Below are 14,492 nucleotides of genomic sequence, written 5' to 3'. Positions count from 1 at the left end.
CTGACTGACTGCCTCTAGAGTTTTAACCCCTTAGTGACCAGTGATGTCCATAGTACGTCACTGGCACTAGGCCCGTTTAAATAGACTCCCGGTGTTGGCTTTACAATAGAAGCGATTCCGGTGACTCGGCTGTCGCCAAATCGCTTCTTTGGACAAACGGGCCGCCCCGACACCCAACACCTACGGGCCCGGGATTGGCATCTTGGGTGTCAGTGGGAAGCTGGGCACACGCTTCATAATGTAAACATGCCTCAGGTGTGCCTACATACCAAAACGAGGATCGCGCTACACATGTGGGTATCACCACGCACCCAAGAGTGAGAGCAATAATTCTAGGGCCAATAGTTATGCGTATATCAAAACTGATGACCTGTAGGAGCCTTTAAAGCGTTGTCAATAAACTTTTAGGGCTACTGAATCTTGTCATTGTTTCACAGAAGCATAACATTTTCAACCTGGGCATGTTGGGTATCTGTTTACTCGTTGTAATCACCTCTATTATATTCTATACAGAAATTGGTATTTTATTGTGTTTTGGGGCACTACATTTAACTTAAGTGCATTTTTCACTAAATGTTTGGGTTTGATATTACATTGCGCTAATATTGTGCAACATAAAAATTTGCAACTGCCACCATTTTATTCTACAGGCTCTTGGCTTTCAGAAAATATATAATGGTGTGGGGGGGGTGCAAAAAACGAAAAAAAGGCCTTGCTCATTAAGGGGTTAAAGTAGTGAAGAAGGTGCAGTAGTTGCAATGCTTCAGTGTTTACTTTTTTGATATGGTAAGTTGAGTTGCATTTTAGGGATATTTTCATTGTGTTTACATTAATTCCATTTAACTGACTTCAACTGTAGTTTGGTGTGCCTTAAAGAGGAACTTTACTCATATCAGTAAAATAACAAAACACACCTTTTAGAAATGTTTAGTAATCATAATCTACAAACACATACTAATAGATAATTGCAGGCTTTGTATTCTTTGCATACCTTATTTCTCTTTTCTTCCCCAGTCTTCTGACAGTGGCCATGTTTACTAAGAGCAGGTTACTAGCTCTCTCTTTACTTCCTGTAACTCTGGCACATTTGACTAGGACATGTGACCATGTACATCATCTCGGTGGAGGAAAATGCCTTTCCCTGAGATCTCATGACCACAGGTTTCATACTTGCCTAGGTAGCCTGGGAATGTCTCAGGCAACCTAGCTGTGTGGAATCCCTGTGGGCAGTCACAGTGCTCACTGCTGTAATTTAATATCCCCCTAGATGGCTTGGGAATGTCTTTTGCTAACTCAGCTGCATGGCATCCTAAAGGCAGTCCCAGGGCACACTGGTAATATTTCCTACCCACCATGATAGCCTGGGAATGTCGCAGGCATCCCAGCTGTGTGGAATCCCGGAGGCAGCCTCCAGGCACTCTGATTAGATTTCATACCCACCTAGATGGCCTGGGAATGTCTCAGGTAACCCAGCTGTGTGGAATCCCAGAGGCAGTCGAGGGCACTCTGGTTAGATTTCATACCCACCTAGATGGCCTGGTGCTTTACTTGGAATCCTCCAAGAAGAGGTTGAGTCTGAGGTGCCCTGCTACCTTAAGAGGTGTCAAAAGGATGATCACTAAAACCTAATGTGTGTCTATTTACGTGTACATTTTCAGCCAGTTCAACCAGAGATGAATTACAAGAGAAGTTGGTGAACAAAATAAAGCTGGTGCTAAGCTCAGGCTCAGATGAAGAATGTTCTATATGTCTAGACTCTCTGAACATGCCAGTTATAACCCGCTGTGCACATGTCTTTTGTAAAGAGTGCATTTGTCAGGTTATTTACAGAACACAGGTAAGACTTTTTCATTTCTCCTATTAAATAATGAGCCAGTAAAACACTTTCAATCTTCAACCTGCATTTTCCCCTACAGTCAAATGCACAGTGTCCCATGTGCAGAGGTGAAGTGCGCCTGGAACATTTGCTGGAATGTCCAGATGAAGAGTCTGACCTGAGTGACCGCCAAAAGAAAGATCAGAAATGGATGTCTAGTGGGGCACTCGCGAGCAGCCGAGCAAGATGGCCGTGGTCTGAGCAGAGTCGCAGCACGGGATACCTATGAGCGCTCATTAGCGACCATTTGCCTCTTTCCTCCTCCGCCTGTCTTCCCCTTCTACTCACCCTCTGCACCCTGGGAACCATGATTTCTTCTAAAAGCTAAGATTAGACCAGGAGGCCTCCCTCTGCAAACTTCCACGACTCCAATATGGTGCTGCCGCCACGTGCATCCTCAGATCCTCCATCTTCCCCGTCCTTTGCTGAAGCTCAGGACTCCTCCACTGTGGATAGCATGTATTGAAAAAGTTGACAACTTTTTCAATAATCGATTATGTCGATTAGTTGTTGCAGCCCTACATGCCCTCCTCACCTGCACATTGGAAAGCTGATCCCGGGACAGTGCTCTGCTGGAAAAATTCCGTTCTATATTACAGATAGAGCTGACAGCTGCCACTGACCGTTTGACTGCTCATCTCACAAGGGAAATCAGGGAGCTCGGCTCCCGTACAGATCTGCTGGAACACAAAATGGATGATGTGGTTCTGGTTTTACAGGATAAGGAACTTTCGTCATCTGCATCCTTGACCTGTTGATGATGATCTTCGCTCGCTTCAGGGATGTGCCCGAACCCATCTGCAGGATGGACTTGCTGTTTAGGACCGCTTTGACTATGGGACCTTTTCTACTTGAGCAGTGGTTCATTTGGACTTGAAAGTTCAGTTGTTGTGAGCTCTTTTAAGGTTCCACCTTGTTCATTTTCTACTTCCCAGTTTTGGGTTGTGTCTATTGCACATACCTGTTGTCTGTAAAGTGCTGTAACTCCATATTTTACTTTTTTGTAGCTTTACAGAGTGGAAACCCCATTTGTAGTTTTGGTGGGATCCCTGCCCTGTTATTTAGTTCTTATTTCATTCTGTTACTGTTACAACCGATGTGTGCCTTAAATGTTTACCTTTGCATCATCATAGGCAGTCAGTTTATTATCACGGGCATTTATTTGTGTATTGAGGTTGTATATATCTCTAGGTTGCCCACTCCTTACTTATCATGCTTTATTTTGGTTCAGAGAATTTCCCTTGACCCTTTACCCCCCCCCCCCTTTTTCCCTGCCCCACCCACTAGGGCTACAGGCATTTTTTTTCTGCCCTTTCCAGTTTCCACCTTTCTTATTACTATAACATGCACTTTTTTGTGTGCCCTGTGTGTTGGCTACCCCCCATGCATATAAGAAGTGGGGAAGCTGGTGTTCTTCATTATTGTACTACTGTCCTTCTTGTACGTTTTGAGTCCACCGTCTGCCTCCTGAACCTGTTTTTGAAGTTTGCACGGTTTCCTACTACTGGGTGCCATGGCCGGGCGTTTGTTGGTAATATCACATAATGTACAGGGCTTGAACAGACCTATATCACGGCTTAATGTTGATAGTAAAATTCTTGCCAAGATTCTGGCCTCTAGAATTAATACCTTTCTTCCGTCGCTTATCCATAGGGACCAGGTGGGATTTGTGCCCTAGAGGCAAGCAGCCAACATTGTACGCAAAATTATCCATTTAATTCATGTTATGAATTTTATGCAAATCCCTGGCTTCCTACTTTTTCTGGATCTCCAGAGAGCCTATGATTCCATTTCTTGGGATTACCTGTGGTATGTCCTATCTAGATGGGGCTTCGGATTGCCTTTCTTAAGCTGGATTTCAGCCCTATACGCATTTCCAACTGCACATGCTCTCTACCTCGGACTCTGCTTCACGCCCTTTCTGATTGCCAGGGGCACTTGATAGGGGTGCCCTTTATCCCGTTCTTTTTGCCCTTGCGATCAAACCTTTTATATATATGATCCGCAATAAAACTGCCATCCATACTCTACAGTTAGCAAGTGTAGTGTATAAAATAAACCTCTTTACCGATGATCTACTACTGACTGTTACACAACCGCATGTCTCGGTCCCTAACGTTTTACATTTACTCGATACCTTTTCCTCTATCTCGGGGTTAGTGGTTAAGGGGAATAAGTCCTAAGCCCTCATTGTGTCTATGCTCAGCAGTTCTCTCGCTGACTTGCAACGCAACTTTTCACTGGGCCAGATCTTCCATTTGCTATCTTGGCATTAGTCTTATGTCCTCTTATGACTCCCTCTATAACGTTAGTTGTATTCCCCTGTTTTGGTCTCTTAAAGCGCTGCTCAGCTCTTGGTCGTCTCATGGTCTTTCGTGGTTTGGTAGGATTTCCACATTTCCACAGTAAAGATTACTCTGCTGCCTAAATTGTTATTATTTGTGGACCCTCCCTGTGTACATACCATCCTATGCCCTTAGATGCCTGCAGAGAAGTATTAATGCTTTCGTCTGGCACTCTATTAAACCTTGTGTCTCTCATTCCACTCTGTATAGACATAGGATGGAAGGAGGGATTGGTCTCCCTATAATTGCTTATTATTATGTGCTTCCTAAATTCTACTGCTGATCTCTTTGCACCTAGAGCTACATGCTCCTCTTTGGACTTTGAAAGAGCTTGTTGATTGTTCTCCTTCCACACCTCAAGCCTTGCCTTGGCTCTCGCCTCACCATAGGCCTCCCCTTATGAACCCATAATTTGAAAATCTGGGATTCCTTTAAGTACTCCAGTCAACTTATGTCTCCTTATGCTCTGCTGTTACCTATCACTTCTCAACCTTTTCCACCAGGATTCCAGGAAACAAAGGCTTTTCATTGCTGGTTGCAAGCTGGCTTTCGCTCTGTTTACAATATTTTGTCTCCCAACTCTACGATTTGTTACTTGTCCTATCTCTGCAAACACAAATGCCTCTCTACAGCAGAATTGTTCAGATACCTTCAGCTTAATTGCTGGATCTCTTCTTTGATTGGCAATAAATCGCTTTCCCTTCTTTTAACCCGTTTTGAGCGCATTTGTTTATGCAATCCCACTGGCCCCAAGCTAATGTCTACCCTGTATGCACATTTACAACAAGTATGTGGGAAAATGGGAATCAGATCTTCAGTTGAATAAATGCGAGGAGGATTGGGAGAGGATCTGGTCTGATCTGACAAAATGTTCCTTTATATGTAAGTAATTTTGAAGTTTACAAGGTTATGATGCAATGGTATATGGTCTCCTTGTGGATTGCACATGTGAACCCATCTTGTCCTGATACCTGTTTTAGAGGCTGTTCTACCAAAGGGGACATGTTGCACATCTGGTGGATGTGTTGCCACCATCTCCTCGTAGGCATTGATCCAACGACTTTTTTTTTACCTCTTTTCTTTTTTCTTTTCTTTATTCTTCCGTGTCTTCTTACTCTTCTTTGTGTTTCCTGACTTTCTTTTTTATTTACATATATGTATTTTGCACTTTAACCCTTGGTGGGGCCAATCACTCGCATAGCACGGGTGGGGCGTCATAGCACAGGTTTGTTGCCAATCTGTTTTTTCACTGACATTTATAATTAGATTTTTCTGAATGTTTTTGTTGCCATTGTGCAAATGCATAGGAGTTTTGTGTCCTATCGTCTTTAGTATCATTGCCATTAGCCATTGTATTATCTCTCTCTAAGCAAATGTTATGCAGTTTGTGATTACATTGATGATTTTCTTATGTCATTTTTTAATTATGCCCCGTCAAGCTTATATTCTGTTTTTGGTCCTGTTATGGAGTTGAACCAATGGTTGTGCCCCATGACTTGCACGATGTGTATTGTAAATTTTTTACTTGTTCTTTGAAAACTGTTAATAAAAAAATATTGGAACAGAAATGTATGTCTAGTTCCAAAGTAAGACATGCATCATTTCTTCAAATGTATGTACTTTAAAAAAAAAAAAAATTAAGATGGAGAAGGAAAAGGTTAAAACACCTGACAAGCTTTTGTTCTGCCATGGAGATATTCTTTCATTTGCTGTCCTGGGGAGACAACAGGGAATGAGAGACAATCTCTTCAAAGTGAATAGAATTACCATCTCTAGGAGTTGTCACAGGAATAGGTCTCCCCCTACATTGGAGGATTTTTCCTCGCTTCTTGCTCTGGGTACTCCAAAATTTTGGAATTTCCCCTCACATTTTTGAAGTTTTTTTTTCATATAAAACAATCTCCTCAGTAAATAAACTACTACATATGAACGTTCAAAAAAACAATTGAAAAAACAAGCACATTTTAATTCTTTTTGTTAGAAACATATAAATATCATCAATGACATAAAATATTTAAAATACTCCATTCACATTCCTGAAGTAATCCTTGTTTTCTTATGTAATAAATAATGTCATTTAGGTAAAGTGTTAATGTTGAAATAATGTCGTGCTGACAGTATATGTTTATTTATTCAATATATTAAATCAAACCTGCTGTTATCTGTCCAAAAATATAGTTACGGTTTTACACGCTGATTGATTGAATACTAGTCCTTAGAAAGTTTCAATACTGGACCAACAAGACCACATATTCACTGGTAATACTGGTATTCAAAATTGACACAGCATTCAACATAACATAACATAACAAAACAGCAGCTGTTGGTATAAACCCCTCTTAGGCTGGGTATACAGGGTTATATATATATTTTTTCTAATTCAACTTGCGGGCTGAACAAAGAAAATATAACGGATTCCTCCATCAGCGTTTTGAGCATGGATGGAGGAATCCCCTGCTGCTTTGCATTGTATTCTGACAGCGAGCGCCTTTTTTTCTTTTTTTTTTAAATTGGATCATTTTTTATTGAAACCTTTTATAAACAATTTGATAAACACGACAAAAACATAGTGGAACAATCAAGAGCAGTAATAAAAAAAAAAAAAACGTACATAAGCAGTGCACATTTACCCGAATAGAAAACAAATAGACAATTGTGAGACTCGGGAGTACCAAAAAGAAGAACAGATAAAGATTCTCAGCTAGCAAATATCATCCTGAAACATGTACATACCGTGTTTCCCCGAAAATAAGACACTGTCTTATATTTTTTTTGGCTCAAAAAACACACTAGGTCTTATTTGCGTTAATGTACAACAATCCACACTTATTCATGTACAAAAATATGGTGATCAGGGCAGCCGTACCTTTCCAAGAGCTATTTGCTATCCAATCGCTGGCCAGAATGAGCGAAGCGCACTTTCACTATAGATTCCTCACAAGCGGAGTGCATTTGGTATCACTCCGCCTGTGACAGGAGGCGGCGCTATAGAGGAAGCATCGGCATTTGCCGCTCTGCTCCCTCCGGTGCCGCCTCACTTCTTCTAGCGCTGGCTTCGTTGGCACCGCTGATTCTCTCCTGCCTCTCCCGCGGCTCTTCAAGTCCCCCCTTATGCCACCACCGGCCCTGGGAATGATCACAACTAGGTCTTATTTTTGGGGTAGGTCTTATATTTTAGCAATTCCCAAAAATAGTACTAGGTCTTATTTTCGGGGTAGGTTTTATTTTCGTTGAAACAGGGTAGTTGTGGCGAGGAACAAAAAGAAAAGGGTAAGAGAAAGTATAAAACCTTAAGGGCCCGTTCACACTAGATGCAGTGCGTTCCGGCCCGATTATGGCCAGAACGCACTGCCTTGCATTGCGGCCAACTCACTTTTTAGTGTGGCAGAAGGGGGCGTGGCGGGCCATTCAAGTGAATGGCACCGTTGACACGCCCTCCGGCCACAATGAGATCGGCCGCACGGGATCGCAAGGCACATTATTGGAGAACCTATCTGCCCTGGAACAGCTGATCGGTCCGGAAATGTCACTTCTATCTGACTCTGTTGGGTGCAATCTAACATTTCACAAGGTCGGATAGAAGTGAGATTTCAGGAACGATCAGCTGTTCCAGGGCAGATCGGTTCTCCTACACTTACATCTGCAATGCCGATCTGTCCTGGAACAGCTGAGATAGCTTTGAATTCTATACCTTTTGCTGGTCACATATTTTAACCCCGGAAAAAGTGGGTGTGATTACGTGAAAATGTGTGACCACGTGACCGGTCACACATTCCACCGCTGTCACAATCTTTGATAGAACACCGGCTCAACGTGAGGTGGAGTTATTACATGCTGACGCGCCCGGGACTGTGGAAAGATCTCTGCATATCTGTTACTTCTATTACAAGGGATCTTTTTGGATCTTCATCTATGTGAATACCATTCGTCAATAAAAGTCCACAATGCTTCAAATGGTATGTGCTATGATATGCCTGTTTTTTTATCTATGAAATTCGAGTAAATATACCTCTGAAGTGGATTAGGAAACGCTGGAGTCAGGTTGCCTGTTCTGAGTTTGTGTGAATAACCCCTGCCAGGGTGAAACGGGGTGCTGCTCTTCTTGGCCCATTAGAAGGCCTAATGTAAAGGTGGGGTGAAGTATCAGACACAGGTGGATATAAGGGTGGCACAAGTGTTATTTTACTCCCCTTAAGGAGCTTTGAAATTTTGGATCACCACTTTTTGGACATTCATATTAAAGATATTTGGTTCACTTTTGGACTTTGATATATAGCTTGCGTTATTTATTTATCAATGTATTTAGCAATTGTCATTGATTGCCATGCCTAAGAATTCACCCTTATATTTATGAGTCAAGTTAATCATTCAGCATTACGGTTTTTGATGTTATCACTATATTTTATACCTGTTAGTGGATTATTTTATACCTGTTAGTGGATCACATGATGAATTAGGTTGTTTTGAACAATTTTATTAGTTCACATGTTTTGTGATATCATTTTAGCATTCATTATTTATGTTATTTGTAGTTGGTTTTAGAGCACGACACACTTTAGCATTCATTTTTTTTTATTTTCGTGTTGCTGCTAGGTTGCACATTTGGCACGGGGTTCATTTACATTTTTTCTGAAGGTGTCAGTGTTTATCTGCAGGCTTTTATTTTTATCAGTAAAGCCCCCAGCCTCCATGTGATCACTATATCAGAGCTGACACAATGTTTCCCGATGGGACCCTGGCTGTTAAATGGGAGGATGTTTGTTTTTTTACATATCCCCTGCACAGGCACCCCTCTGAGAGATGTTAAAGAAGAACTATGGGGCAACTATGTTTTTTTTTTTCCATAGTTCTCTTTTGGGTCACAGGAGGACATATACTGTGTCCTCCCATGACCCACAACTCAGTATATAGCGGGCTAATACCCGCTATATGCGGAGATCGCCGCAGCCAGGACGGAGCCAAGGTCCACCTAGCTGGCTGATTGACAGCTGGCTCTGCCTTTCTAGAGGCAGAGCCAGCTGTGCCTGCCCCCACCCCTGTCAATTATTGCTGTCAACGCTGGAGAATCTGAGGGGGGAATCCTTGCGGGGAGCAGTGACTGACAGTCACCCCTCTTTGCAGGGAGATGGTCGGGAAGTGAGCAGATCTGCGGTATGTTTTCGCTCACTTCCTGATCAATAGAGTCGACGTGTGACAGTTATAATGTCTATGTCTGACGTGTGACAGTTATAAAACTTCTAGTACATTACAGTGCCGTAAATAAAACATCCACAGTCTTGAATGTGTTACCTTTCTCTGGCAGTTTTCCCACATCCCGAATAGCAGTGGATATATCTGGCAATGCCTCTTGGTATTCAGATGTCAGTCTAAACACAAGAACTTCTAGCTCACTCATTATGCTGACAAAGTTGGCACAAAAATACACCTCAGTTGGCACAATTCCAGAAACGTGTAAAACCAGCGATCTGTCAAAATCTAACACTGGTATGCCATGAACGGAGATGAACTTCATGCTAAAAACCACTAGCTTGCTCTTGCATCCAACCAGGAGATCTCCACGCACAGGACAACATGAGAGACGGAGAGGATTCTCAGAGAGAGGCATCTCTATAATCTCCATCTGGTCTTTGGCCGCGGTAGGAGGGAGGGTATCTAATTGGAGACCGACCATTCGCACACTGACACGGGAGCTCCCTGTAGACTGGCATCTCCAGTTCACATATGTCCGCAGAGAGGAAATGTTATTTTTCTCTTCGATGGTAACCAAATTATCTCCTGAAGGACAAGAACATGAGATGGATATAAAATACATATTACAAATGCAGTCTGGAGAAAGTAACCTACAAACCTGAGACAGCTGAAGGATCGAAGGAGCCAGGCTGAAAATTGGCTAATTTTAATTTCTGTAGCAGAAAAGAAGTGTGCAGCCCCACTGCAAGGGATAATAAAGGTTATGCCGGAGTTCTTCTAAACATACTGCCCAATGTCAGAAAGGTCTTTTCTTAATCACAGGTAATTGGTTCTCCAACAGGATAATGATCCAAAACACACAGCTAAAAGCACCCAAGAATGGTTAAACTTAAGAACAAAAACATTAAAGTATTTTGGAGGTGGCCTTCTATGAGTCCTAATCTGAATCCTACCAACCATCTATCGAAAGAGCTGAAACATGCAGACTGGAGATGGAGCCCTTCAAACCTGAGACAGCTGACAAATCGAAGAACCCAGGCTGAAAATTGTCAGCCATACAGCGTTTGCATCAAATCAGATGCAGGTACCGTTCAGGTATTTTGACAGCCAGTGGGGCCGATTGTCAAAATACAATAGCCGCAGCAGGAGATTCCTCTATCCATGTTGTTTGGCATGGATGGAGAAATCTAATTTTTTTTCATTCAACCTGAAAAAACCTCCTACACAAACAGAACAAAAGCTGGCCGCACACCGGATTCCATTGGGATAATTTATTGAAGCTTATTCCAAATCACTGGTGTCCTGCCGAATGTCCACCCTCTCCGACATGTTTCGGCCAATCACTTAGGGCTTGTTCACTTCACTTACATTGTGTTTCAGCGCAGTTAGCTGCTGGAAAGCACTGTGGCTGTATTGCATACTTAACTTCCCCTGCGTTCTGGGGCATGCACTATTTTTTGTGATCTCACTGGATTGGAACGCAGGCATTGTTGTGCCCACGTTCCGATGCGGGTGATCGCACTGCGAGCGGAGGGCGTGGTTGCGGGGCCATTGACTTCAATGCACCACCACTCCACCTCCTGCCCTAGAACGCAGGTGGGAGCTTGGTGTGTGATACAGTGCGTTCCAGCAGCTAACCGCGCTGGAACGCACTGTAAGCCCTAAGTCCTAGTCTTGAATGCATTTTTAAGGTTTGACTACTGAGTTTAGTATCATTTTAATACTTGTCACAGCGCCGTGTCACAGCTCGCTCAGTGTTTTAACGCAGCCTGTCCCACTTTGTCCAGCGCACACCAATCCAGCATACTGGTGTGAATTGGGCCTGTTGGAAATAATGGATTTCGGCTCATCGTTATGTTGGGCCCAACTCAACCCAGGGCACGTGGTGTGAGTGTGCCATAAAGGAGGACCAGAAAAAAAGAGAGTATTACTTGATACAAGTACATGTAGTAATCTAATGACCTGATAGGGGGAAGAACATCTAAAACAAATGTCATTACTACACAACTGTCCCAGACGGTTCTTACCTACTTCACTGTAATGCATTTGAAGCACTTTCCCAAGTGTGTTAAAGCTGCACAGCGGCTGACACAGCTCTTGGCAGACAGTGAACACTTCCACCAGAGGCGGCTTTAGAGTTTGCGAGGCCTTAGGCGAAACCTAAACATGAGGCCTTACACAGGCCTGTGGTGTCTCACCAGGGCTCTGTGGGGTTTAACCAGTCTGGTGAGACCCCACAGAGCCCTGGGGAGACCCCTAAAGAGCCCTGGTTAAACTATGGTTCTGTGGGGTCTCACCAGTCCTGGTTAAACCCCACAGAGCCCTGGTGAGGACCTACAAAGCCCTGATTTAACCAGGGCTCTGTGGGGTCTCACCAGGGCTATGTAGGGTCTCGCCAGTGCTCTGTAGGGTCTAACCAGCTTGGTTAGACCCCACAGAACCCTGGTGAGATCCCAAAGAATCTCTAGAGGGTCTCACCAGGGCTTTGTAGGGTCCCAACAGGGCTCTGTGGGGTTTAAACAGCCCTGGTGAGACCCCACAGAGGCCTGGTTAAACCAGGGCTCTGTAGAGTCTCACCAGAACAAGGGCTCTGTAGGGTCTCACCAGGGCTATGTGGGGTCTCGCCAGCCTGGTTAGACCCCTCAGACCCCTAGTGAGACCTCAAGAAGCACTGGTAAAACCAGGGCTCAGCAGGGTTTTACCAGGTCTCTGTAGGTTCTCATCAGCACCAGGACTCTGTAAAGCTCTTTGGGGTCTCACCGGGGCATCGGGGCTCTTTGGAGCCTCACCAAGGCTCTGTGGGGTCTAACCAGGCTTGTTAGACCCACAGAGCCCCAGGGAGACCCCACAGACCTCTGGGTAGACACCAAAGAGCCCTGGTGAGACCCCACAAAGCCCTGGTTAAACCTGTAGGGTATCACCAGCTCCAGGGCTATGTGGGGTCTCACCAGCCTGGTTAGACCCCACAGAGCCCTGATTAAACCAGGGCTCCGCAGGGTCCCACCTGGGCTATGTGGGGTCTCACCACCCTGGTAAGACCCTCTCAGAGCCCTGGTGAGACCCACAGTGCCCTGGTTAAACCAGCACCAGGGCTCCGTAGGATCTCACCAGGGCTCTGTGGGGTCTCACCATGGCTATGTGCCGTCTCACCAGCCTGGTTAGACCCCTCAGGGCCCTGGTGAGATCCACAGAACCCTGGTTAAACCAAGGCTCTGTAGGGTCTCACCAGGGCTCTGTGGGCGCTGTGGGTTCTAACCAGCCTTGGTAGACCCACAGAGCCCTGGTAAGACCTCTCAGTACCCTGGCGAGACCCCACAGAGCCCTGGTTAAACCAAGCCTCTGTAGGGTCTCACCAGGGCTCCATGGGGTCTCACCAGCACCAGGGCTCCGTAGGGTCTCACCAGGGCTATGTGGGGTCTTGCCAGCCTGGTTAGACCCCTCAGAGCCCTGGTGAGACCCTACAGAGCCCTGGTTAAACCAGGGCTCTGTAGAATTTCACCAGGGATCTCACCAGGGTAGCAGGCCCATGTGGGGTCTCACTAGGGCTCTGTGGGGGTCTAAACAGCCTGGTTAGACCCCTCAGAGCCCTGGTGAGACCCTACAGAGCCCTGGTTAAACCAGGGCTCTGTAGAATTTCACCAGGGGTCTCATCAAGGTTCTGTGGTAGCAGGCCCATGTGGGGTCTCACTAGGGTTCTGTGGGGGTCTAACCAGCCTTGTTATACTCCACAGAGCCCTGGTGAGATCCCACAGAGCCCCAGGGCTCTGTAGGGTCTCGTCAGTGCTCTGTAGGGTCTAACCAGCTTGGTTAGACCCCACAGAGCCCTGGTGAAATCCGAAAGAGCCCTACCCGGGCTCTGTCAGGTCTCACCAGGGCTCTGTGGGGTTTAAACAGGGCTGGTGAGACCTCACAGAGCCTTGGTGAGACCCCACAGAGGCCTGGTTAAATCATGACTCTGTAGGGTCTCACCAGCACCAGGGCTCTGTAGGGTCTCACCAGCCTGGTGAGACCCCTCAGAGCCCTGGTGGGACCCCAAAGAACCCCAGTGAGACCGCAAGAAAGCACTGGTAAAACCAGGGCTCAGCAGGGTCTCACCAGGGCTTTGTAGGTTCTCACCAGCACCAGGGCTCTGTAAAACACTCTGGGGTCTCACCAGGGCATCAGGGCTCTGTGGAGCCTCACCAAGGCTCTGTGGGGTCTAACCAGCCTTGTTAGACCCACAGAGCTCTGGTGAGACACCAAAGAGCCCTGATGAGACCCCACAAAGCCCTGGTTAAACCTGTAGGGTCTCACCTGGGCTCTGAAGGGTCTCCCCAGCACAGGGCTATGTGGGGTCTCCCCAGCCTGGTTAGACCCCACAGAGCCCTGATTAAACCAGAGCTCTGCAGGGTCTCACCAGGGCTCTGCAGGGTCTTGCCTAGGCTCCGCAGGGTCTCGCCTGGGCTATGTGGGGTCTCACCACCCTGGTAAGACCCCTCAGAGCCCTGGTGAGACCCCACAGTGTCTGATCTCACCAGGGTGAGATGGGGTCTCACCAGCAGGCTCCGTAGGGTCTCACAAGGGCTCTGTGGGATCTCAGCATGGCTATGTGCGGTCTCACCAGGGTAGCGAGGCTCTGTGGGGTCTCACCAGGGCGCTGTGGGTTCTCGCCAGCACGAGGGCTCCGTAGGGTCTCACCAGGCCTCCAAGGGGTCTAACCTGGCTATGTGGGGTCTCACCAGCCTGGTGAGACCCCAACATACAACAGATGTACGTTCTCCAGTGTGTCACCTACTGTTACACGCAGCAGCAACCTGACAGCTCCGTGTGACAGCACACATAGGACACAAGTAAACACAACCACGCCCAGTCCGACATGTGAGCAACTATAGCTCCACCCCAAAACAAGCGAACCAAGCCCAGCCTAATAGAAGTGCAGCCATAGCTCCACCCCACAAACCGAGAGAGCCACGCCCAGCCCGACATGTGAGCTGTTTAGCTCCACCCCCAAACCGAGCTAACTACAGGAGCCGCACCCGCCGCTTTCTCATAGGACGACTTCTTGCTTACGGAGGATCTATTGGCTAGCTTTGTCATGTGCT

At 45.9% G+C, this 14,492-nt stretch overlaps 1 protein-coding gene across 1 annotated transcript; it reads right to left on the bottom strand.

Annotated features, from left to right (window-relative positions):
- Positions 1 to 2,193: 2,193 nt before the first annotated feature.
- LOC108797307 lies at positions 2,194 to 14,487 on the bottom strand. Its single transcript, XM_018568889.1, has 6 exons — positions 14,404 to 14,487; positions 14,041 to 14,133; positions 11,439 to 11,571; positions 9,511 to 9,996; positions 2,520 to 2,674; positions 2,194 to 2,322 (listed from the first exon to the last, which is right to left on the bottom strand). Exons 1-6 carry the CDS (start codon positions 14,485 to 14,487, stop codon positions 2,194 to 2,196), a joined length of 1,080 nt encoding a protein of 359 aa, XP_018424391.1.
- Between the last annotated feature and the right edge of the window lie 5 nt (positions 14,488 to 14,492).

Source organism: Nanorana parkeri, unplaced genomic scaffold (genome assembly GCF_000935625.1).
Source record: "Nanorana parkeri isolate BGI_ZX_2015 unplaced genomic scaffold, ASM93562v1 scaffold1259, whole genome shotgun sequence".
In the NCBI taxonomy this organism is placed as follows: Eukaryota; Metazoa; Chordata; class Amphibia; order Anura; family Dicroglossidae; genus Nanorana; species Nanorana parkeri.
The sequence above is the reverse complement of the archived record's forward strand: the minus strand, read 5'-3'. Positions and strand labels throughout refer to the sequence as shown.